Raw genomic sequence first — 26,022 nt, forward strand, 5'->3', positions numbered from 1 at the left:
CCTCAGCCACCACCTTCCCTCACCTCCTCCCAGTCCAACATCGAAAGGGGGGTGGGTGCAGCAGCCAGGTAAGTGGGCAGGGGGGCCAAACTAGTAGCTAAATAATTAGAATCCCACCACTGCCTTTATATGGCCTTGGAAGACTATTGTGTTATATTTTAAGATCTGCTTACAACTCAGATAAGGGTATGAGTGTGGAGAGGAATTAAGGCAAATTGGAAACTATATGCAATAAGTGGGATCCAAAAGTAGATGTTAACTTAAGTATACCCATGTGCTTAGAACTTAATGCAGATGCTCAGGAATAAAATGTGGACCTATGCCTGTGCCAAGATAATGTGAGGGTAGGGGTTTTCACTTCAGTCTTTGTATTGACTCTGTGTCACTGGAGTTGGCCAAGCTAGTGAAGGACGCAACATCTTATTTCTACTCCTTCCCTTCATTGTCCTTGTTAGAAATCTTCCCGATTTTACTGTCTGCTCTCTTGTCTTTGTCCGTCATTTATGATGGATTATCTTTTTGGAGGGCAGTATGGGCTGAATGAGGAAGTGGTGAATGGCATCTGGAGTGTAGGGACGTATCTAGAGAAGGTATATTAAAGATGCATGCAGGAGGAGGGCACAACGAATTGTTCCAATAAACAACATGTTTGTTCCAGAAATATAATAATGACTGGTGGATAGGAAGACTGGTTAAAGAAGGTTGCGAGATTGGCTTCATTCCAAGCCCACTTCGGTTGGAGAACATCCGAATCCAGCAGGAACAGAAGAGAGGGCGTTTTCATGGAGGGTGAGGCAAATTTCAGTTTTCCACTTGAATGCCAGCCAATTTCACCCACAGAACTACCTCCATTCCTTTTGATGAATTTTAGCTGGGCTGGTTGGGTTTGACGGTGTTCTAAGTGCCCTTTGTTTTCATAAGTCACAGAAAGTAGTGTGGGGCTTCACCTGTATGCAAACCTTGCCATTTAGAGCATGCAACTGCTGAAGTCAATGTTGTTCTGTGTCATTGCACAATTGGGGCACAGCAAAACTGACTAAGTGGTAGAGATTTAGGTTGTAAAGAATTACGTGCAGCTCAATAATTAGGAACTGGAAGGATGATGATGGGGAAGGAGGCTGACGTGCTATAACCTGATCTCATCAGATCTCAGAAGCTAAGCAGGGTCAGTTCTTGGAAGGGAGTCCACCAAGAAAGAGTCTCTTGAGGAAAGCAACAGCAAACCACTGCTGCTTCTCACTTGCCTTCAAAGCCCTTTGCTGGGTCATCATATGTCCTTTGTGAATTGGTACCACTTACATACAAACATAGGATGATGATCTGTCCTTTCTGTACTGCTGAATAGATTGAGCTGCCTTATGTTGAGTTGGACTATTGGTTCACTGAGATCCGTTTTGTCTACCTAGACTAGTTGTAGCTGTTTCCCATCTAGGCTTGCAAATCATATACTTCACTAGTGAAGTCGCACTTTCTTTCTCACTAAGTCGTGCCATGGGATTAAAATAGGCATTTGTACAGTCATTTTAAATTTGTGATTCCCTTAGTCTATTGATAGGACAGTTCTCTGCACTTTTGTATCCACATCATGAAATAAAGAATGGGAAAGTTTTATGGATTTGTTCATTCTTCTGTTTTTAAAGGACTTTTGAGTTTCATGACAATGCTCAAAGTATTAAATGAGGCATCTTTACAATGTAGGAAATCAAGTGGGAATTCTTCTTCAAGCCTTGGTGAAATGGTGTCTGGAACATTTCGAGCTACTCCCACTTCCACAGGTAAGCTGTCATGCCTCTTAAAGACAAATAATTGCAGTGTTGTTGCAATTGCGATGCCAATAATTTGAAATGTTGTTTTGAATTGTGATAGTGAATAGAATCTTTTGTGTGATCCTAGTGCACAGCCTGCATGCTTGGTAGCAAGACTTATGTAGAGTTCAGGGGAAAACCTTATTAAAATAAATGGAAGTCGTTACAATGATGTTTGTTTATTTTATTGGCTACGCAAATTTCTGGTGAAATTTTATGAGCTCTCTCCAGCAATCATGCACATAGTTGACTTTTGCTTCACAGTTCTAGGAGAGCACGTTGTTCCAGCTCTATAGGAGCTGCAAATCTGTGAGCAAATAACACAGGAGTAGGGATTGTAGCTAGATGAACCAATCATGTCTATTGACTTGGTGAATCTTTCTCATAAAAATATTGGCTCTGTGAGAAATACATACATAATTGGACTTGTTCACATGGTTGGTTTAGACACCTCAGATATGTGGGGATCCAACCAATTGTGAAGTATGTAAATGGCACCAGTGTTAAGGGAGGAAAGACAGATATATCTATAATAGATAAGGGGTTTGAATAGATAACAGTATTTCTGTAGGGCTGGGAATGGGATTTTGAAATGGTAATCCTGTTCTTGTGAAAGGAATGAGTAACTGAATGCATTCATTAAACAGCACTGCCTCTTTGGAGGAAACTTGATATATAGATTCATGTTCACTAATAGTAGTAGTCTTCAAATTATTTTGGCTACCATCACATTCAATATGCATATTTGTGTTTTGTATGCTTTATGGCTAAACAAAATATATTTTTATCTTTCAGCAAAACAGAAACAGAAAGTGGTAAGTATATTAATTCAGTTCTATAGTTCTTATAATTTGCATGTAGTATCTGTTCAAGATTATACATTACTGGACATTTTTTTCTTTCAGACAGAACATATTCCTCCCTATGACGTAGTACCATCCATGAGACCTGTTGTACTAGTTGGCCCTTCACTAAAAGGCTATGAGGTACACATTTTGACTTGTTTCTATTGAGCTGTATCATCTAGCCATCTTCAAAATATTTTAAGAAAAATATATAATCCATGATTTGACTGTAGTAACTGCATGTACAGAGCTGTGTCTAAAAATCTGAGGTCTTCAGAGCTTAATCAGTATTTAGTCTTTCCAAAATAGGCCAGTAGTTCAATGTCCATTCCAAATGAAAGGGGATTAGGGAAATCAAAGAATTATTCATGCAGAATAGATGGCCTTGCCCTAGTGGTGTTTGCATTCTCTGCTATAAAAAACACCTTTTTAATTAAAATATTTATAGCCTTCCATTCTCCATCTGGGCCAAGGCAGTTTTTAAAGGAGCTTCATTTAAAACATTTTGAGGCTGTAAATAAAATGTTTGGGGGCAAAAACAGTGTGGAACTCCATGGAGGAAACATTTTATTTCCTGCCTCAAAACATTTTAAAGGGTTCATGCAGAAAGACCCTACGTTGCTTGCGTTGCCACTACATTGCCTGAGAGCCAGCATAGTGTAGTGGTTAAGAGCAGGTAGATTCTAATCTGGAGAACCAGTTTGATTCCCAACTCCTCCACCTGAGTGGCAGAGGTTTATCTGGTGAACTAGATGTGTTTCCGCACTCCAAACTCTTCTTCTATAACTGTTGCAAGTGGTGTGTGGATGATGACCTCCAGAGTGTGACTATTAACATGTGGTACCAATGCATCACATTGCCTCACTACCTTTTTTGGTTTCAGAACTTTTCTCTTCATTAGTACATTTTATTACATTTTTTGAAAGCAGTAACCTTACTGAAAGTGTGCACATCTACAGTGTGACAAAACACTCTAAAATATTATATCTAATGTAATATTTACAAATTACATGATACCTGAATGTATAAATACATAAATTTCCCCCCCCCCCCCAAAAAAAAAAATGAATTAAAAAGGAAGTAGAGAAAGAGTAGAAGAGCTAATTTCTTACAGGTTCTTCCTGCATTAGAAAAGAGCAAAAGTGATATTTTAAACGGTGATTTAAGAGTAAAATTAGGCAAGTGTGTCATCCGTATTTGCTGATAATGCAAAAATCAGGGGGCAGGGGAAGGATATTATTAGCAGCTGGGCATGAGGGGAGCTTAATTCCTTTCTGTTTCCACTAATTGTCTCCTACAAATCCCTTATCTGAGGCTCTTTTTCCTCCTGTCGGTCTCACTTCTGATTTTTGAGCCCTCCAGGTAAAATATATATTTGACACTGTTCTGGCATAATTAGCAGATTGTACTTCAAACAAACAAAGTTGGTTGAAAATTTCATTGTGTTTATATTGTTCTGGAATGGAAAATGTAATGATATCCACACTAAGTCTTTTAAATATTTTATCTCTTTAATTTTGTAAATGTAGAACCTCTGTTTGTATTAGTGTGGTTTAGATGTGCTGTCAATTTATTTTGTATAAAGTAAAAACCCAGTTGGGCGCCAATGTGAATTTACATGCAGCCAGTGGTGGGATTCAAATAATTTAACAACCGGTTCCAGTGGTGAGATTCAAATAATTTAACAACTGGTTGTTTACAAGCACCATTTTAACAACCGGTTCTGCTGAAGTGGTGCGAACCTGCTGAATCCCACCACTGCATGCAGCCTTGAACTGGTAAGTGGGAAGAGGATTTAAGTTAATTTTCCACTGCCACTATTAGCACTTTGCTTGGAGTTTGGAATCACCAGGGAAAAATATATAATAATAAAACATGGCTATCTCCCATAGCAAGGCTTCCTGTTTTCCTTTACATCCATTATCTAAAGGTGGAATATTGTGCGGGTTCTGAACATAGGCTAGGTCATATGTAACACTAAAGATAAAATCCAGGTGGAGTGTATGTGTATCATCCATAAGAATCCCAAAGCATTTCTATTACTTCTAATCCTATTTCTTTATTCTCTCAATCTTCTGTGGTGTAGAGATAAAGCTCTAGATAGGATATAGACATTATAATATCAGATGTTTCCCTCGTAGGAAGCTTATGCTTCTAAATAAACGCTGAGAGGTCAGAGATAAAAACCAAAGACCATGACTGAGAATTATTGCATTTGTTGGGTTACGAAGGGGCATTTCGCAAAGTTCTCAGCATCATCTTTTCAGTTACCGTGGTGTTTTTGCTAAGGGATAAAATATATCATTCAAACTCTTGTCGATTTCAATAGGCCTTGCCCAGCTTATTCAGTTAAAAGCCCACCCGATTTCATTTTTAAAAAATACGTTTTAAGGACTGATCCTTAAATTCTCCTTCTCTGTAAGGAATATATAAGGAGAAAATCCTAATTTGAGTTCTATGGTATAAATCCTCTGGAAACCAACTAATATGACTCCTCAAATGAAGGTGTCCCAAAGTCAAAATGTATCCAGCCACCCCATACATAAATGTCAAGTTCCCATAGCCCAGGGGTCTGCAACCTGCGGCTCTCCAGACGTTCATGGACTACAAATCCCATCAGCCCCTGCCAGCATGGCCAATTGGGCATGCTGGCTGAGGCTGATGGGAATTGAAGTCCATGAACATCTGGAGAGCCGCAGGTTGCAGACCCCTGCCATAGCCCCTTTCCGCTCATGGAAAATCACTCCCAAGATCTCAGGACCTGTATGGAAGAATAGCTGCACAGACCTGGGGGTTGCCAGAGAGAGGAAGGACAAGAAGGTGAAATCCCTGCTGAGGGAAGGAGGTGATTTCATTCCCTTCCCTCTCCCCATTTCAGCCCGCTGATCCACACAACTGACCTGTTTTCCTGCTTTCACTGAATTGCTGCGCCACCTGAAATTAAAAGAAGTTTTGTAGCAATATTCTTTTATTGTACTTTTATCTCAAAATGATCATTGTTGCACCAAACATATTTCACTGCTGGATAATTTATATACATAAAAAAAGAAAATATAAACATGAATTGCATGCAATAGTTTTGTTCTGCAAAAGATGGAGCCAGAATAAATCCAGGGTCTGCAACCTGCAGCTCTCCAGATGTTCATGGACTACAATTCCCATCAGCCCCTGTCACCATGGCCAATTGGCCATGGTGGCAGGGGCTGCTTGGAATTGTAGTCCATGAACATCTGGAGAGCTGCAGGTTGCCGACCTGACACAGGACATGCCTCTTCTGCCTGTGGGCTGCTTCTTGCATCAGAGGAAAGTTCCACCATCAGGGAAATGGAAACATTGGAGCCAACCTGTAATACATATTAAGGACTGCAGGGAGCGAATAGAATGTTGTATTTGGATAACAAGATCTTAGTTTAAGTTCCCCTTCACCTGTATTTTCTTGCAGGGGTTTCTTATAAAAATAAAATGTTAAATCCCATGTGCAGTAATGATGGAAAGACACAACTTTAGAGATCATGAACACACACATACAGACACATCATAAACAAAAGAGATACATAATCATTATTTTAATAATGTCAATTATTATGCTTCAGACCAAAAAAAATTTAAAACCTGCACTTGCAAAAGCGGCATTTCTGAAAAAGAAATAAGTATCTGCAAGAACAGCAGATGCTCTGAAGTTGTTCAGAGGGCACATTTTGTGAAAAAGGTGAAATTCTGCTGCTACCCTCTAATGGTGGCAATTAGTAAAACTTTCAGGAAATTCATTTTAATTAATATCTTGATCTCCCTCCATAGGTTAAAGATCTTACTCAGGCTGAATCCTGCCCCTTAGCCCCTACCCCTTCCTGTAAGTTTCTGGCAAGCGTTGAATGTGGGTACAATCTATATAACAAGGATAGATTGCAGCACATTCTGCTAAGCCTGTTCTATTCTTGTGTAATCAAAAACAGCAGAGCAAACAACATTGGGGTGGTCTTCCACGTGCAAATGTTGGGATGAATCGGAAAACTTGCAGTCGCTTGCTGCAGTGACTAATTGCGTGAGTCCAGCGAGAAACGATGCGACAAGTCTGAGTTTAAAGGAGAGTTAACCTATGGGCAGCACTGCAGTGCAAACATTTGTTGTCGGTGTAAAGGGCAATGTCTTTACTTTCCACTTTTTTTCTTACTCTGGGCTTCTCTCTTTCTGTTGTCCATCTTCTTTCTTCCATCTCCCCCATCCCTGACAAGGTGACAGACATGATGCAGAAAGCCCTCTTTGACTTCTTGAAGCACAGGTTTGATGGGAGGTGAGAAAAATAAGGTTCTCTTTCGTGTCCCCCTGTGTTAAATAATTTTTCTTCTGTTCCAGATGATGCAAACTCAATGCTATCTTTTCGCTCTTGGTAGGTGTGTGTGTTTGTATGACAATAAAACATGCACCCACAAACACATGTGCTTGACGTTAAAGTATAGCTGTATAACTATATCCAATTACTTTAAAATTGTATAATAGTGTTCGGTGAGTTGTAGAAATCTTACAGTAGAATTGAATTTTGAACCATTGATGAACCAAAATCAAAAAACAGATATACACATATGAAGACACAAAATCAGACTATTCCAACCCAATCTGGAGTGGGGGACAGCTCCTGGAACTGGCATGGACCATGCTGGAGCATTTGCAGAGGTGGGATCCAGCAGGTTCTCACAGGTTCCCAAGAGTAGGTTACTAATTATTTGTGTGTGCCGAGAGGGGGTTACTAATTGGTGATTTTGCCACGTGATTTTTGCCTTCGTTACGCCCCTCCTCTCAGCAGTAGCGCGCAGAACTTGAAGCAGTCTAGCAGGAGGTGCACCAGCGTGCGTGGCAGCCTGCGCCTGCGTGCATTCGTTTCCTGCCCAATGACCGGCGCAGCAGCTTCATCTTTGTCACAGCCCCGCCCAGGAATGCCCCACCCCTGGAATGCCCGGCCACGCCCCCGTCATGCCCCACCCAGCCCCATTGGCGCTATGCCACAGTTTGAATCCCACCACCATGGGAACCTGTTACTAAAATTTTTGGATCCCACCACTGGGTATTTGCCCATCCTGCCAACATAAATGGCACCTACACAGGCTGGGAGGGCAAATATGGAGGCAGACAACACCCACCCTGAATAGGCAACACCCAACCTGCAGAACTGCGCTGGCTTAAAAGTGGATTCCAGTGCAGCGGGGGAATGGGGTAGGGGTGTTCCTGGGGGCAGAGCTGACCTAAGTCGTCTTCCACTGGGCTTTTGGCCTGGGAATGCCCAGCAGAGACCTCCGATTTATGCCATCAAAAAGGAATGTCCATTTGGGTCAATGGAGAACTTTCAGGCTGCCAGGGGTTTTCTGGATTTTGTTGCCTCTTCAAGCCACCTGGAAGCCCTCTGGATGTAGTGCAGTGGCACAGCAGGCGCTCCATCCCTGGCCAGCGCAGCCTCTGGATTGTGCTGTTGATCTATCAAGGTCAGTACTGTCTGGTATTGGCTGTCAATGGTCTGAGGCAGAGATCTGTCACATCACCTACTAGCCAATCCTTTTAATTGGAGATGCCAAGGATTGAACTTGAGGCCTTCTGCATTCAAAGCACTGTGCCACTGAGCCTTGGCCCCTTCCTATATCATGGGTACTTTGTTTCCTGAAGAAACACTGTTGATTGGCCATCTATTAAATTATTCAAGTTCAAAATACAGAGAGCTTCACGAGGATTTCTGATTTGGTGCAAACAGACATGGTGGTGATGCTTTTCTTTCTCACTGCAGTGATGCAGTAGTTAGTAGGAAAAATATCTTGAGAAGTACAGATGACTGCCCAGAGTAGAAGGCTGCACTTTCTGTATAGCGAGAAAAAGGGGAGGGGAGCAGGAAGCAAATGGGCAGAATAGATCTATTCAAACACTAGAATACAATGCACGAGACTACCCCAAAAATATGTATTATAGATAAGGCTTTGGATTGAAATTTTGACTTTTGATAATCCTGCTATCTGGTAACCCTACAATCTATCGTTGCCCAGAATCCCTTCTGTTAGGGCTTCAGCATTGTAGATGGCTAGAACATGGTGTCTTTTTGCACTAGTTAAGGTCAGATATGGTTTGTTGCATATGTGTGTGTGTGTGTGTGTGTCTAAGTGTGGGTTTTCCAGACAAGTGGGGGCCGAATCCCCACTGAAAATTAAATACAGATACAACCAGGTTTCAAAATAAACTGCACCTTTTCATCAAGGTTTCAACCTCCCCACTGCAGCATGTTTCTAGTGAAGGCATCTATGCCTATCTCGGTTTCAAAGAATGTGACAATCCCCACTTACATCCGATCAGTTTGGAGGATCTATCCTGATTGGCTGTCGTGCTGTGTAGGGGCGGGAACTTTTTTTTGTTGCGACGGTATGTGGTAACGTGAGCATGTAAACATGTATGTACGATATGCAGCTTTTTTCTGATTGACCCATTGTGCCCACGTTTGATCAGTTCCCATTCTCTTGTGCCCACGTTAGAGAGGTTCTTGTTCCCTCGTGCACACATTTCATCAGCTGAGCAAAACAAAAAAAGTCCACCGCACTCTAATTGGCTGGAAGGCGTTCACATCACTCTCTACAGCGGGAAATTTGAAACCACATTAGACCCCCAAACCTCCCCACAGATCTGGATTGGGGACATGTTTTTTTAAAAGGCTCACATTCATTCAGGTTTGGGGAAAATATGGGCTGGGGGGAGGGGAGCGCCAGAACCGTGATGAATCTGTGTTCGGCAGTTCAGCTGTGGGTAGTTCTTCGTGAAACCTGGATATTTCGGGTGAGTATCCCAGGATTAATTGGCAGTGGGGGTATCGCCCGAGGTGGTTTGCTGTTGCTTTTCTCTGCATAGTGATCCTGATATTTCCAGAAGGTCTCCCATCCAAATACTCACTAGGGCCAACCCTGCTTAGTTTCTGAGCTCTGATGAGATCAGGCTAGGCTGGGCCATCCAGGTCAGGGCATAAGTTGTTAGTACCTTGTTATTTGAAACCTGCTTTGTAGGAACAGTGAATTTATGCCTAGTGGTTTCATAATATAGGCTTAACTTCAGCTATGTTTAAATTTTGTTTGAATGTGTGAATACACTTTGTTCAAATCACATACCTCTAATTTAAAATGTGTAGCACTAGGAATTAATGAATTTCTACATCATTGAAGTGTGACAGCATATGTCTGGTCAAGGATGGGAGGATAATATACGTTAGGGTGTTAAGTGCTGTCAAGTTGCTTCTGACTCTTGGTGACCCTTTGAATTAATGACCTCCCAAACATCCTAGTGTTAAAGTCTTGTCCAGGACTTGCAAACTGAGGGTCATGGCTTTTTTTAATAGAGTCCATTCATCTCTTTAAATTTTCCGAGCATTACTGACATTTCCAGTGATTCCTGTCTCAGTTTAGTCATTTTAACTTCTATAGAGAATTCAGACTGAATTCGATCTAGAACCCACTTATTCATTTTTTGATGGTCCATTGCATTTGTAAAACTCTTCTGCAATACTGCATTTCTAAGCAATCTACTTTCTTCCTTTCAGCTTTTTTCATTGTCCAACTTTAATTGTCCATGCGTAGTAAAGGGGAATACTATGGCATGAAATCTTGATCTTGGTTACCAGTGACATAGATTGATATATATCAGCCTCCAATCTGCAGCTGTCTACGGGTTCACTGTGCACACATATCTGCGTTCTGCCTGCCTATGTCTTGTATTAGATTAATAACAACCAATAAGAGGGAGGTGACCAAATCAGGAGAGTAGCACTTTCCAATCTCAAATGAAAATTTACTGCCTTCCGCTTTCCACAGCATTCCCTTGCGCTCCCAGAAAAGTTGCTGATGATGATTGACAGACTCTCCAGAGCAATATGAAATGGACTGGAGGCTGCAGGATAAGGAGAAATTGGTCAGAATCATATCCCTCACACAGTTTGCGTTGCTCACTTAAGAACAGGGAGAGGTTCACCAATGACTCATTCTTCCTGAATGCCCCCCATGGTGGCACGTGACGTAATGTTTTGAAAAGTTCCCCAACTCTAAGAAGCAGTTTTGATGCAGTTATTGGGTGAAGGTGCTCAGAATTGCCTTTATGGATTTCTTCATTTGTAGAAGCTTTGAAAGGAACCACCACCACTCATTTAAAAAAAAAAAGAAATGAAGGCTGAAAATCAGAGTCCATCAAATAATAATATTTAATTCCCAGATTGCTATTTGTTGGATTAACCCAAGTATCCTTATGTTTAACACATTTATAAAACTGAATGTGAAACTCAAAATAAATCTAATTGCAACCTGGCACTTGAGTACCTATCGGGAATAGAGAAAATTTAAACAGCGTGCAGAATATAGTGCTGAGAGCAGCCAATATGTGCTTAGTAGTGAGAAATAAAACTGCAGCTTGGAACAGAAGGTGTCCAGAAAATAAGATGTGACCTCAGGTTGTGTAAAAAAAAAATTGCAACCTTCCAAGGCTATGAATTTTTTCTTTCTTGAAAAAGACAGATCTTTTAATTCTATAATGTGTGCTAAAGTTCCAAATTTTTAGCAGAGTTTATCTTAATTTGGATTTTTTTTCTAGAGCTGCAACAGTACTATTAAAAGTGTTTTGAATTCATTCAGACAAAAATATGCATTTGTAAATGCTGCCAAAACATTAGTTTATAACACATTGCTTAATAATAATTCCTTTTGGTTTGGCGGGAAAAAGCCACAGCTTAGGAGGAGTTGCACATAGAAAGTTCCAGGTTCAGTCCTCAGCATCTCTAATTAAAGGACGTCAGCTAGGCTAGGCTAAAAAAGACTCATTCCGCACATGCAGAATAATGCACTTTCAAACTGCTTTCAGTGCTCTTTGAATCTGTACGGAATGGCAAAATGCGCTTGCAAACAGTTGTGAAAGCGGTTTGAAAACGCATTATTTTGCGTGTGCGTAAGGGGCCAAAGACCTCTTTCTCCAAGTGACCTTATCTGCTGTTATTTATAGTACATTTTTACCCCACCCTTCCTTTCCCCTATTTTGTCCTCAAAACAGCCCTGTGAGGTATGTTAGGCTGTGGGATGATTGGCCCAAAGTCACTTAACGAGCTTCGAGGTTGAACCAGGTTTTGAATGGTGGTTTCCCAGGTCCTAATTCAATGCCATAACACTATACCACCTTGGGTTTTTGATCCTGGAGAACCACTGCCTGTTATAATTAGTAGCCTGTGAGAGACCAAGAGGGGATGAGGCTAGCCAGTAGTATCATGATGTCACAGGTGACACGATGACGTTGCTTCTGGCATGACCTGGAAGTGACATCATCTTGTTGGGTGATGATGTAGTATTTATCCAAAACTCTATGGTATCAATGTCAATGCCAATCAATCCCCTCATTTCCACAAGAATTTTTCTCCCTGCTACCCAGCTGGCAGTCTGTCATGGCATAAAGAAGCTAGTGGTAGGCTAATCTAATCCCAAACAGTTTTGCTTCTCACATTTTCTCCTGCTGCACCCAGAAACAAAATCTGGAGATTTTTTTTTAACTTTGCAAAACTTCAGAATAGTCATTAAATGTTCCTAAAACAGTTGGCCGGACAGGTTGGTGTGGTCATCCCTGAGGTTGAAAATTATTATTTTCCCTTATATTGACTCATCTGACAGAATTAAAAGATGTCAGCAAGTTATAAACATCAAATATAGATACTGGTGCCTATGAGATGCAGAATCTATTTTCAGGGTTTTTTTTTAGTGTTGAATAAAATCCACAAGTCAAAGCACAGTGCCCCCCGCCCCCGCCCCTTGTAGTTTCACGACTGGGGTGAAGCCTGGGATGGGGAGGTTTGGGGAGGGAGCTCAGCAACATATTATGCCATAGTATCTATCTTCCCAAGCAGCCACTTTCTCAACTGATCTCAGTAATCTGAAAGTCAGTTGCATTTCTAGGAGCTCTCCAAGTCCCATCTGGACGTTGGCAGCTGAATATGCTTGCATAAATATTTTTTAATTGCCCAGTCTTTCTGTATTCATAGCTAAGGTGGCAGGAATAAAGCCTTCACATTGGGATCATTTTATGTACAAACGTGTTAGATGAAACATTTCTGAAGGGAAAGGTGCCCTGTCATTGAGCCGTTTGTCTGAAGAGCTGTTGATTCGTATTGGTGCCCCTGCTCTTTCTTCCCATGATGTCCCAAATAATCTCATTTCTTTGCAGCTTATTGCACAGCTTCCAAAACAAACATTTATCTTAAGTGTGGAATATAGAGCAGGTGTCCTGTCATTGCTGCTGTCAGATGTCTTTCAGTACAGCATATGACTATGGTAACTGGATGCCCTTGTTTTCCTATAGGAAACCATGGTAACTGTCAATGGCAAGTCAAGGGTTGCTATGAATAAATCTTTTGTGAAGTGTATTTTTGTTTCATACATGGAAGATACTGAAGAGGCTCATAAGTATCAAGCATCAGCTAGGCACAAAAATGAGAGTTCATCATAAGCAGGCCTTTATTAACGTTTCTTCTGTACGGAGCAGGTGACCTGATCAAGGCTGAGATCTGGAAAATCAAGGCAATTCAGCTGGAGCTAACATTATTGTATCACAGATGTTGTTCCAGCAAAGGTTGAGGAAGAACCGAGGCCTTTAGTAATAAGCACTACTGCAAGAAGATGGCTGTGCAAGTCCTGCTCTTGCAGGAATAATCACTCTTAAGGATGCTCTGCCTGGTTTTACACTGGAGTAACCTGGTAGAGTTGGGTTCAGGGCTTTGTGAGCCTTTAGGAGTCAATTGGAGAGAGACTTTGGGTGCTGCACTGGGCTCTAGGGTATAAGGGTCTGGGTCCAAGGCATCGGCTCCTCCCCGAGCCATGCTCCCATACCGCCCCCACTACGCCAGCGCAGGTGCAAGTATACTGGCGTAGAATTCAGTGCCGCATCCCACTGCTGGGGAGGACCACAACAGCTGTGCACTGGTGGATTTGCCCCTCTACTGGGGTAAGTGCCCCAGTGAAGGCAAATCCACCAGTGATGTTCCACACCGCTCCCAATGGCAGATTCTCCCCACCCCTTTTGGAGGGGCCATGAGTTGAAAGGAGGGCTGCTCCCAGGGCAAAAGTGCTTAGTCAGGCTTCTGGGGCTCCCCTGGTACAACAGGTGTTCCTCGACTGCCTCCTTATCCAGCAGTGTAAGGTGCTCATCCACTTCCTCACTGAGTTCTCGGTCCCTTTCTCTGATGAGGAAGAGTCCATTCTTTGATCCATCACAGGAGGCCTTCTGCCAGATTGGTGATCCTGATATTCTGGTCCCCATCCACATATTTTTCCAGGGTATCAAGAAGCATTCTGGTTTTTAACCCACTGAAAATTTTATTGGATGGATGTTCAGGTAAGAATGGCCAGCGGTTGCACGTGTCCAGTAATCCAAGTTCAGTATAAAAAACAGTGGAAAAGAAAAATATCCCTGACTCTGATTGTCATGGATAATAGGACAGTGTCATTCAGACCAATCACAGGGAAGGGTACAAGTTATTAATAATTTTTTTAAATCCAGTGTAATGTTCAACAGTGCAATAGTTCAGGGACAGTCTTAGCCAATGGGCAATGGGGCAACTGCCCTGGACCTCAGCCCCATCCATACAACAAAGATCAGAAAAGAAGAAAAAGAGCAGGCTCCCAACAGCATCACTCTCACCTGTCTCATCCAGGGCTCAGACCGCCCAATTACAATGACTTGGGCAACCAGTTCAGCAGTGGCCACTTTGCATCTGAAGCTTGATAAATCAGCTTTCAGGACCTCCCCTTGTTTGCCCCTGGCAAAGGGTATCTGGTAGAGTGGTGATGGCAGTGATTCCAAGGCCCTTCCTGGACTTTTGTTCAGAGCCCCAGAATCACTCAGATCTCCTCTTTAAGGACTACCTTACCCTCTGTATTAATTGGCAGGGGCCATGACAGTGGTAGAGTTTGTGGTTTATATGCAAAATGTTCCTGGTTCAATTCCTGACATCTTCCTTTATAGCATCTCAGATTGTACCTGTTGGGACTGGCACACATTCATCATTCCAGTGCCCTGACATCACTTCCAGCAAAAAAACAGAAGTCATGTCATGAGCTGTGAAACACTCTAGGATTTGCAAAAACTCTATAGTAAAACCGGAGATTTTCTGTAAATCCTAGTGTGCTCCCCTGCTACCATGACATCATTTCTGGTTTTCACAGGAATACTGTGCTGCTATGTAACTCCCATTTCCCCCAGGCACTTAGAGTAGTGAATGAGTTTGCTGGGAGTTCACCCACTATGCTGTCCTGAGAAATTTCAGTAATACATTTTCTTGTCCAGAATGAGCAGGGTGCTGGTGCCATTACAGCAGGACACCTGACAACCGGTTAAAAATATATTGCCACTGTAATTGTGTGTGTGTGTGTGTGTGAGAGAGAGAGAGAGGGGGGGGGGGGCACATATCAAATCTGAAAGGATAATTATAATGCAGCAGCTTTCTAAGGATATCTAAATGTTTCATCAAAGTGATTGAAAACGTTGTGTTTATACCATGTCAGATAGCTAGTGTGGAAGCAACATGGATATAACACCGAATGCGATCATCCCAGTCGTATGCTGATAAAATGTTGAATAAGAAGGCACTTCTTCCCTGTTTTGTATTACCTTTGTAGAGAGAGATTCTCTGTTTTCTTTTCCTGTAAAGGTTTCCTGTTGTGGAGACCAGTTGCCGTTACTCACTATATGTGTTTACTTCAGTCATTGTTTTAATTTGTTGATATACAACTGAAAATATTATCTGATGGATATACTTCCTTCTGAATGCAGAATGTTGTAAATTCTATGGTGTTTTGTGCAAAAAAACCCACTGACAAAATCTTTGTTCTGTGTGTTTGTCACTTCGTAGGATATCAATAACTAGAGTGACAGCTGACATTTCTCTTGCCAAGCGGTCTGTTCTTAATAATCCAAGCAAGAGAGCAATAATTGAGCGGTCAAACACCAGGTCCAGTTTAGGTAAGATGTCAGCTCATCATATTCTAGCACATGATGCACAGGTTGTTTGGGGTGGATGTTGAACCTTTTAGATGATATCCTTGCCATGACCTCACCTTAGGTCTTTGCCCCATGATCAAAACCTTTCTCTATCTTTGCTTTCTCCTTCAGATCTCTCTTACAAGTAGTTCTACCTGTGTTGCATCTTGTTTTGTATTTTTTCTTGTAAAATAAGAAAAATTCCTTTATGAATGTTAAAGCTTTCAGACAAATGACCATTAATTTTTAATTTAGCATATTGTCTTTGATATATACTATCTATGGCTCTAAAAAACGCTTTTTAAAATGTTGTCTTACTAAATTCCCATTAGTTTATTGTGCAAACTTTATTGTGCAAACTTGTGTTTTTCTTGAAATACACAAGCACGTTTCAAAAACTGTTTATACAGTTCTGTGTTGCCCAAGATCAGGAATAGGTTGGCAGAAAGCAATGAGAAATGCTCATGGAAGCTGTTTGCTGGAAGTGCTTGACCATTGGTTGGTCATTGGATAGGATAGAGTGAGGGCCAGAGGCGTAGCAAGGGGGGAAAGCGCCCGGTGCACCGGTGCATCCTCCTCCCCGGAATGCCCCCGCCATGCCCTTACCACACCCCCACAGGGGTGCGTGCCCAGTGCATTGCGCAGCCCCCGCCCCCTTGAACTACGCCTCTGGTGAGAACCAATTCACACATGATAAAGGACTTGGGTCCCCTACTTGGTTGGATGACTCACATGGTCTGGGAGATCCATTCTTGGAACTTAATTACCAGGCATGTATGGACCTAGTTTGGATCAGTGCTGCAATGCATTGGGAGAAGGGACTTTAGCCTTCCTCCCTGGACTATTTTCCAGACTTGAAACAGCCATGGGGACCCACTGTTTGCCTCTCAGGGGAAATTGACATGTAGCCATAAGTATCTGCAAGTTTCTTTTTTTTCCCAATGGAGCAAACAGCAACTCCCTGTGGATATTTCAGGTTGGAAAAATGGTGTACAAGGAAGCTTGAGCCTCTCTCTTTAGGTACTGTGGCCACCACACACCTGGGAAATTTTGAGCACAGAACTCCAGGTACACGCCTGGTCACCAAGATCCAAAGTAGCCTTGTGGGAGACATGAAGACTTCCTCAACCATGAATTGGCCTTCAACCCTGATCCTCCACCACCCAGCCTATGGTTCCTCTACCTGTCCTTCCTGTGATACACATTTCTTTTGAGTGTGTCATTGTTGTCAAGACTCTAGTGTTAGCATGCCAAATTTGATATTTGCTTTAGGTACATAGTATACAATTTCAAGAATAGGAAGTTGCGAAACGAAGAGGAAATTTATGATGCATTTGTCATGTGGCAATTTTTACTCGCTTTGACATGCAGCAGTTATGATGTCATTATTTTCATTTTGCAGCGGAAGTTCAGAGTGAGATAGAACGAATTTTTGAATTGGCACGGTCTTTACAACTGGTTGTTCTAGATGCAGATACAATCAATCACCCAGCACAACTTATTAAGACGTCCTTAGCTCCGATTATTGTTCATGTTAAAGTGTCCTCTCCAAAGGTAAAATTCATCAGTGTGGTACATTTATAATTTGCTTTCAAAATATTGCATCTTTCATGCTGAATGTTTGTTTTCCTATGAAAAGAGTGAATTCTCACTTTAGTATCAATTTCCCTTAGAATGAACAATTCTCCTTTTAAATTAAAACTGTGTTGTGGCATGAGAATATTGCTGATTCTGAGCAGAAAGGAATATATTAGGACTCTCCCCAGAAATAACTCCTAAATGTTCCCTTCTACTCTGCCTAAACTTCTGCAAGTATGGTGCAACTATGATTATCAGTATACAAGAAAGACCTCTCTAAGTCCAGAAGAAGTGTAAACTCCATGTCAACTTTTGCTGATGAGAACTATGTGAGAGTCATGCTTGGTCATTTTTAGGGAGCCCCCTCTGTTTCCTTTAGCCTTTTCCCCTTTCTGGTCCACACGAGGACTCATGAGGGAGAGAAGGTCCCATTTCCTCTCCCCAGTTTCTCCTCTGGGTTGGGTTCTGATTTCAATCCTTCTCCCTCTCCACCATTCACTTATTCTGTCCTTCTTCCCCCCTCATCCCTCACTTTTTCTGCTCTGCACCTGCTTGCCTAATTGGTGCTCCCTCCCCTTTCCTGCCTGCCTGCTCATGTCTTCATTCCCACTGGTGCAGGGAGGGCAGAAGCAAGACAAATGCAGCGGGGGGATCTAAGCCAGAGCTGTGTCAGGTTTCTTTTCTTTGCCTGCTCCCCATGGCCACTACCACCATGTTTTCACGTATTGTTTGAGGTTGCCTCAGCTGCCCAAAATCGGTAAATTATTATGCAATGTCTGTGCATGTGCAGATGTTGCTCTTACCATTTGGGGTTTTCTCATATCCCTTGTTTTGGTTTTTCAGTCAGAGTTTTTATCTACCAACCTCAGGATTCTGTTGGCTTTTCAAAATTGAAACCTACAGCAATGGCTGATCCTGTTGTGCAGATTTTTCGTGCCCATGTGCACAAGTCTTTGACAGTTGAGTGATCTTGGCTTTATATTTTTTCCCCCTTAATTCTGCCTTTACAAGGATAAGCAGTCCTAGTAAATGTCATAGATTACATTAAAATTTTATGGACCGCATACACGCTGACAGACAATAATGTGTGTAAGCTGCTTACTAGTGTCGCCCGTTTCAATGGTTGCTGCTAAAGACAATGCATTTGAGACAATGCAAATGGTAAGCAACCAGCAATCAATCTGGGTTCCAGCTGGAATATGGTACAGAAGCATCCTTGGTGGTTCTGACTGATGACTCGTGCCTGCTAATCATTATGCAGTGCATCCCTATTTGTGCTCCTCAACCTGTTCTTGGTGTTCAGTGCCAGTGACTGTGGTGTTCTTCCTGATCATCTGACCAGGATGGTCTTTGGAAGAACTGTTTTTGTATGAGTACTGGTTGTTTGTAGAGGGCACGTTGCAGAACACAGTGGTGTGGGAGTTTGTTCTGTCCATTGGGTTGTTAGCCTGGGGAGTGCCTCAGGTGAATAATCACATAAATAAAAACCAATATGCCACCACAGAACTGTTGCTCTGTGCAAGTGTTGCTTTGCCACCCAATGTTCTGCTTCTCTTCAGCTACATCCCTCCCATGGTTTCCTGGGCACCCTTTATTGGAGGAAATGTGCTCCATGCCAGGGTGGAAGAGCTGATGATTTGCAACCATATGATAATTCACAGCACTTGATATCAAATCAGTGTGTGGACCTATTCTTCTCCAGTCTGGCAATTAAGGGTTTTTGACATTAATTTGTTCCAGAGTCTCAGATCAACCATGTACTTGTCAGGAAGCCTAGAGCTGTCAGTTATCTTAGCTTCAATCCAAAATCTGTAATGTATGGATACTGCTCTACCCTAAAGTATTTCTGATAAAAAAATTGTGCTAATATATGTGAGGAACGTTGCTGTATTCATTTTAAGCTGCTCCTGTTGTTACTGATGATTTGATCAAAATTGGCAAAATCTCTTAACTTGAACTTTATAATTTTGTACAATAATTTGGCTGATGTGGATCCCATAGCATTCTTAAACGCAAATCTTCTTGCATGATGGCCAACTCCATAGATATAATTCATCCGTAACACAGTTTGTTTGGAGTCGTTTGTTAAGAACAGAGTTTGTTAAGAATAGACTCGTTCCTTTTCCTATCCCATTTTACACCATGTTGCAGAATATCCAAGTGCTATTTCAGTGTCTAGGATTGGAATTGAACCACTTTTTCTGAGGTGAAAAAGGGAAGAGGAAGTCTCCTTTGACCACTAACAAATAAGGCTATGCTGGAGGATCATGGGATGTGCACCAGCAAAAGTTGTGTGGCATTGGGAGTTGTAGTAAGGAGGGAAATTGAGCGAAATAGCAGGTAAAACAATTGACTGGATCCAGCCCTTGAAAATTTTCATAAAAATTAGCAGTTGTTCCCTAATTTCCCAATTAGCATGCTGTTAACAAGGCAGCAAGCTACCTGATTAAATACTACACTTACCAGTGAATAACGATTATGCTATTCATAAATCCTTAATTAATAATTGAGCACCAAACATGGCCTAGGATTCAAGGAGAGGGCAGCTTCATCTTAGGTATGGAACAAATTTAGTTGTTGAAAAGGAAAATAGCCACATTTTCAAACAGAACCTAGCTTCTCAGGAGCATTTAATATTCTAATACGCACATTGCATATTCAGTGGCACTTATCTACCCAGATGTTATCAAACATTCCTGTGGTGTTAATCATTGTGCTGAGTAACCTTTTCTGTTGAAACAAAAGGAATAGTATTCAAGGTGGAAGACCGGCAAGTCTTTGCAATAACCGGGATGCTTTTTTCCCATTGTGTCAGCCCAAAGGTCCCAGAATAAAACTCTTCATACTATAATTTTCTTCCATTGCTTGTTGAGAAGCACTGCAGAACTCCTAATTCTGCCCAATTTAATTTCTAATTATAAATCTCAGGTAAGAAACATAATGAAGTAATTAAGATCTGTAAGTGATTAAATAACACCCTTAACCCCAAATATGCTTTGAAGCTAATGAAATTTATATTGTACAGCCTGCTGTAGCTTTGTAGATATATATGGACTGCCTGACAACACCTGGGGCAAGACTGGACATGTTATAAAAATGTAAGGAGCCATCCTAAGCTGCTCTGCTCAGGAGGAAGTCCCGTGTTATTCAATAGGACTTACTTCCTGAAAAGTGGAGGAAGTTAGCAGAATCAATTCATTGGATCCAACCTGTTGTGTTTGGGTTACTGTGCACTGTGGAAGTAACTGCCATTGTGGCCCTGTTGTACTCTTTTAGGTATTGCAGCGACTGATCAAATCAAGAGGAAAGTCACAAAGCAAGCACTTAAATGTTCAGTTGGTTGCAGCGGATAAACTTGCACAATGTCCACCGGTAAGTACTGGGATTAGATAGATTTTTTTTAAAAAATCTGTGCACTAATTGGAGCACTGAGGATTTGAGAATAGGCCATGGTTTCCCTATTCTCCTGTCCTCTCAATATTACAGTAACAAAGTTTATTAAAGAGCTAGGCCTGAGAAAGCCTAACAGTTACAAAGCAGTTTTCTTGTTCAACTTAAATTGTCCATCACAATAAATAAGGTAGAAGGACCAGTGGTCTGAGGATGTGAGACAGTGGTCTTCAGCTTTTTAGGCCCAGGACACACTTACCAATCATGTAACATCAGAGTCACATGGCAGGAAGAGAGAAGACTGGGAGCAGCAGTCAAGAAAGAGGACTGGGAGCAGCAAACCTAGAGACCTGATTATTGGAAACACTAGCTGAACACTGGGAAATGTTCCCCAGTGAGAAATAAGCATCACCACTATTGAGTGACCTCATCTTACGAGCTTGCTGCTCCCTTCAGGATAGGTACAGAAAGCAAAGTCGTGACACCTTGGCTGATTATGTACAAGGTGTCTGCTGCGCAATGAGGGCAAATGTCCATCATGGTAAGATTTCTTGTACCGACATAGTTCCTCAAGGCCTGCTTTCACTTTTCATTCTCTCCTGAGCAAGTGAGACCACTTCTAGTACGATTTTATTTTGCTTCACTCCCAGAGCAGGACAGATTTGCAAGTGAGCAAAACTTTGCCCTTCCTTCCACATCTTCCTTCCACCCATGGCCAGCATTTCCACTCCCTTGCACTGCCATCCACACCTTCCCCCTCATCTCCCCCATTCCATGTTGCCAGCTGCTTCAAGTCACAGAAAAGAAGCTCACTCACATGGGCTTAGTCAAAATATGCTGACCTCCGAATACTCATATCAATATATTGAGATATTGATATAATAATAACAGAGAGCACTTGGAAAGAACAAGCCTCTTTGTCCTCTGGTAGTGGCAGCAGCAGCAGGAAGTATGTGTGTGGAGGGGAAGGGAGGGAAATGGGGAGAGAGAGAATATAATCTGTAGGATGGTCCCCTTCTTTAGCAGGCTGTGATCCAGGGAATTGCTTTGCCTGTTTCATTGTGGGGTGCGGGGTGGAACAGTACTAGTAATATAAGTGCAGCTTAAAGGGCTAAGCCAGCAATCTTAAAATCTGTAATGAGATCTGTACCTTTAAGGATTAGTTGATGGGCAGAGTTAAGGGAGCCAAGCCCAGGGAGAGTTCTCTGCAGAAAAGCTCTGTGGAAGGAGTGAGTGCCTCCTTGCATGTAAACAGAAAAACACGAGGAGAGCCTACTACAAGCAACTGTGCAGAGAAGAGCACAATGGGTCACTGTCTCTCTGTGTGTGGGCATTAACAGCAAAAAAGAAGGTGCCTCTAGAAGAGTTCGTGACCCAACAATTCGTGACCTAACAATTGATGCTTCACAACTCACCCCCTAGGGTCACAATCCATAGGTTGAAAACTTCTGGCATAAGGCAGCTTCATGTTTTCATATGATGTAAGTGTTCTATAATGCTTCTGCCCACCACAGAGTTACAAATAGTATTCAGTCAAACATAGTGTGTGCCAAAAGATGAGTATCAGGTCTCATGAAGAGAAACATCTTTTCATTTTTCAAAGCAACAGAATGCTTGAGTGCATCTAGGGTTACAATAGCAGCAAAGTCTAGTGTTTTTTTTCTCTGTCGTCCCACTTGTTTTCCACCCACAGCATTAGAAAAAGTTTTCCTGATAAAACAGACGACGATGACGACTTTGGATTTATACTCTGCCTTTCTCTCCTGTAAGGAAACTCAAGGCAGCTTAAAAACTCCTTTCCCTTCCTCTCCCCACAACTGACACCTTGTGAGGTAGGTGGGGCTAAGAGAGTTCTGAATGAACTGTGACTAGGCCAAGGTCACCCAGCAGGAATGTAGGAGTACGGAAACAAATCTGGTTCACCAGATAAGAGTCCACTGCTCATGTGGGGGAGTGGGTAATCAAACCCAATTCTCCAGATTAGAGCCCACCTGCTCTTAATCGCTACATCACACTAGCTCTCACACCACGCTAGTTCTTCAGCCTATATTATAACGCCCTTTTCAGCCTACATTATGAGGTCTAGTGCATTATATTTCTCCTGTTGATTAGTTTTCCATTGGTTTTGGTGGGTTTTCCTGGCTGTGTGGCCATGGTCTGGTGGATCTTGTTCCTAACGTTTTGCCTGCATCTGTGGCTGGCGAAACCTTAGGAACAAGATCCACCAGACCATGGCCACACAGCCCGGAAAACCCACCAGAACCAGTTGAATCCGACCATGAAAGCCTTCGACAATACAGTTTTTCATTGGTTGGTACTTGTCACAGTGAATGGTAGTGAAAACTGCTGTTCAAATAATATCCAGTAGTTACCAGCGTAAGGACAGAAGAAAAGCAAATGTTTAACTTGTTTCATATCCTTGCATGTTATTATGCAGTTCAGTGAACAAACTTGAAGCAATCTGGTTGCACTCAAAATGTTTGGATTAAATAGGGACATTTCCTCCAGTGATTTGAAAGCTATTTTCAAATAGGTTAGTAGTGAATTTTTTCTCCATTCTGGTTTATACCAATGAGAATCACCCAGCTATTCTTTAACTCCATTCTACTGAAATGGCAAAGTGAATCAACTTTATTTGATAGGTTACAATTAGGCCTGAGTGTCATCAAGATGACAGTGAGTTCTATATTTCTTTAAGACAATGAAGGCTGTGATCTCCATTCTATCTCATTGGCTGAAGATTAACAAGCTAAGCTGAATCCTGATAAGATGGTGATGATGTTGATTTTGGAAGAATGAGTTCTCTGGGGGATATTTTGCTTCCTACATGTGATGGAATACAGTTGGCCTTGGTTGATTCAGAAGAGTTTGTGAGTTTTGTTCTCTTATGAATTTATCAGAAACAAAGTTTGGTATTGAAAGTGATCCCCCTATTTTTGATCACCTGCCCCAGTCACCTGGATCTACGGCATGGTAACCTTGAGACTGGGCTACAGCAACAAGCTCTACTTGGTTCTGCTGCTGAAGATTATCAGAAACTTCAACTAGTGCAAAATATATTGTTATTGTTATTATTTATTTATTTGTTTGTTTGTTTATTTATTTATATTTATTTCATAGACCGCCTCATCCCCGGAGGGCTCTAGGCGGTTTACAGCACATAATATCTACCAACAGTTAAAACACAATTTCAACCGTTAAACTCAGTAGCAGCATACAGAAATTCTAAAATAGAGACAGCTTAAATCCCATATGGGTGGCGCCCGGTCCCAAGGCCAGGAGGGGCAGCAATGCCAAAAGATGGAGCCAGTATAAGGCATTGCTAAAGATGACAACATACGGCAGGGGCCTCACCAGGGGGCAGCCATTAAGAACATAAGAACATAAGAACAAGCCAGCTGGATCAGACCAAAGTCCATCTAGTCCAGCTCTCTGCTACTCGCAGTGGCCCACCAGGTGCCTTTGGGAGCTCACATGCAGGAGGTGAAAGCAATGGCCTTCTGCGGCTGTTGCTCCCGATCACCTGGTCTGTTAAGGCATTTGCAATCTCAGATCAAGGAGGATCAAGATTGGTAGCCATAAATCGACTTCTCCTCCATAAATCTGTCCAAGCCCCTTTTAAAGCTATCCAGGTTAGTGGCCATCACCACCTCCTGTGGCAGCATATTCCAAACACCAATCACACGTTGCGTGAAGAAGTGTTTCTTTTTATTAGTCCTAATTCTTCCCCCCAGCATTTTCAATGGATGCCCCCTGTTTCTAGTATTGTGAGAAAGAGAGAAAAATTTCTCTCTGTCAACATTTTCTACCCCATGCATAATTTTGTAGACTTCAATCATATCCCCCCTCAGCCGCCTGCTCTCCAAACTAAAGAGTCCCAAACGCTGCAGCCTCTCCTCATAGGGAAGGTGCTCCAGTCCCTCAATCATCCTTGTTGCCCTTCTCTGCACTTTTTCTATCTCCTCCATATCCTTTTTGAGATGCGGCGACCAGAACTGGACACAGTACTCCAAGTGCGGTCGCACCACTGCTTTATATAAAGGCATGACAATCTTTGCAGTTTTATTATCAATTCCTTTTCTAATGATCCCCAGCATAGAGTTTGCCTTTTTCACAGCTGCCATGCATTGAGTTGACATTCCCATGGAACTATCCACTAAGACGCCCAAATCCCTTTCCTGGTCTGTGACTGATAGCACTGACCCCTGTAGCGTGTATGTGAAGTTTGGATTTTTTGCCCCTATATGCATCACTTTACATTTTGCTACATTGAACTGCATTTGCCATTTCTTAGCCCACTCACCTAATTTATCAAGGTCCGCATGGAGCTCTTCGCAATCCTTTGTGGTTCTCACCACCCTACATAATTTGGTATCATCTGCAAACTTGGCCACCACGCTACCCACCCACCCCTACTTCCAGGTCATTTATGAATAAGTTAAAGAGCACTGGTCCCAAAACGGATCCTTGGGGGACACCACTCCCGACATCTCTCCATTGTGAGAACTTCCCATTTACACCCACTCTTTGCTTCCTGTTTCTCAACCAGTTTTTAATCCATAGGAGGACTTCCCCTCTTATTCCTTCATTGCTGAGTTTTCTCAACAGTCTCTGGTGAGGAACTTTGTCAAAAGCCTTTTGGAAATCCAAGTAGACAGTGTCCACCGGTTCATCCCTGTCCACATGCCTGTTTACACCCTCAAAGAACTCTAGTAAATTTGTAAGACAGGATTTGCCTCTGCAAAAGCCATGCTGACTCTTTCTCAGCAGGTCTTGCTTTTCTACATGTTTTATAATTTTATCTTTAATGATAGATTCTACTAATTTACCAGGAACAGATGTCAAACTGACTGGCCTGTAATTTCCCGGGTCCCCCTTAGACCCTTTCTTAAAGATTGGTGTGACATTGGCCATCTTCCAGTCTTCAGGGATGGAGCCTGATTTCAGGGATAAGTTGCATATTAAAGTGAGAAGATCAGCAATTTCATGCTTGAGCTCTTTAAGAACTCTTGGGTGAATGCAATCTGGGCCAGGGGATTTGGTAACATTTAGTTTATCAATGGCTGCCAGAACTTCTTCCTTGTCTACCACTATCTTCGCTAGTTCCTCGGAGTCGCCTCCTAAGAAGCTTGGTTCAGGTGCAGGAATGTTCCTCACCTCCTCTTGGGTGAAGACAGATGCAAAGAATTCATTCAGCTTCTCTGCAATCTCCCTGCCATCTTTTAGCACACCCTTTGTTCCTTTGTCATCTAACGGGCCTACTGCTTCCCTTGCTGGCTTCCTGCTTTTGATGTACTTGAAGAACTGTTTGTTGCTGGTCTTGATGTTCACAGCCATGCGTTCCTCATAATCCTTTTTTTGCCTCCCTTACAGCTAACTTGCTTCTC

The 26,022-nt window shown here is 42.2% G+C and overlaps 1 protein-coding gene across 3 annotated transcripts in view; it reads left to right on the plus strand.

The window, feature by feature from the left end:
* The first annotated feature begins 668 nt into the window (after positions 1-668).
* The window catches only part of CACNB4 (calcium voltage-gated channel auxiliary subunit beta 4), a 43,670-nt gene continuing 18,316 nt past the window's right edge, over positions 669-26,022 (plus strand). Inside the window, exons 1-8 of one of the 3 annotated variants that reach the window (XM_048483472.1) lie at positions 669-789; positions 1,699-1,775; positions 2,601-2,620; positions 2,711-2,791; positions 6,883-6,941; positions 15,540-15,649; positions 17,070-17,221; positions 20,522-20,617. In XM_048483472.1, the coding sequence (XP_048339429.1) occupies positions 1,736-1,775; positions 2,601-2,620; positions 2,711-2,791; positions 6,883-6,941; positions 15,540-15,649; positions 17,070-17,221; positions 20,522-20,617 (558 nt within the window). In that variant the 5' untranslated portion in view covers positions 669-789; positions 1,699-1,735. Of the gene's footprint in view, positions 790-1,698; positions 1,776-2,600; positions 2,621-2,710; positions 2,792-6,882; positions 6,942-15,539; positions 15,650-17,069; positions 17,222-20,521; positions 20,618-26,022 lie in introns of those variants that run through there. The other 2 variants (XM_048483469.1, XM_048483470.1) reach the window with 2 other exon arrangements.

The sequence above is a fragment of the Sphaerodactylus townsendi genome, linkage group LG02, assembly GCF_021028975.2.
Source record: "Sphaerodactylus townsendi isolate TG3544 linkage group LG02, MPM_Stown_v2.3, whole genome shotgun sequence".
Lineage (NCBI taxonomy): Eukaryota > Metazoa > Chordata > Lepidosauria > Squamata > Sphaerodactylidae > Sphaerodactylus > Sphaerodactylus townsendi.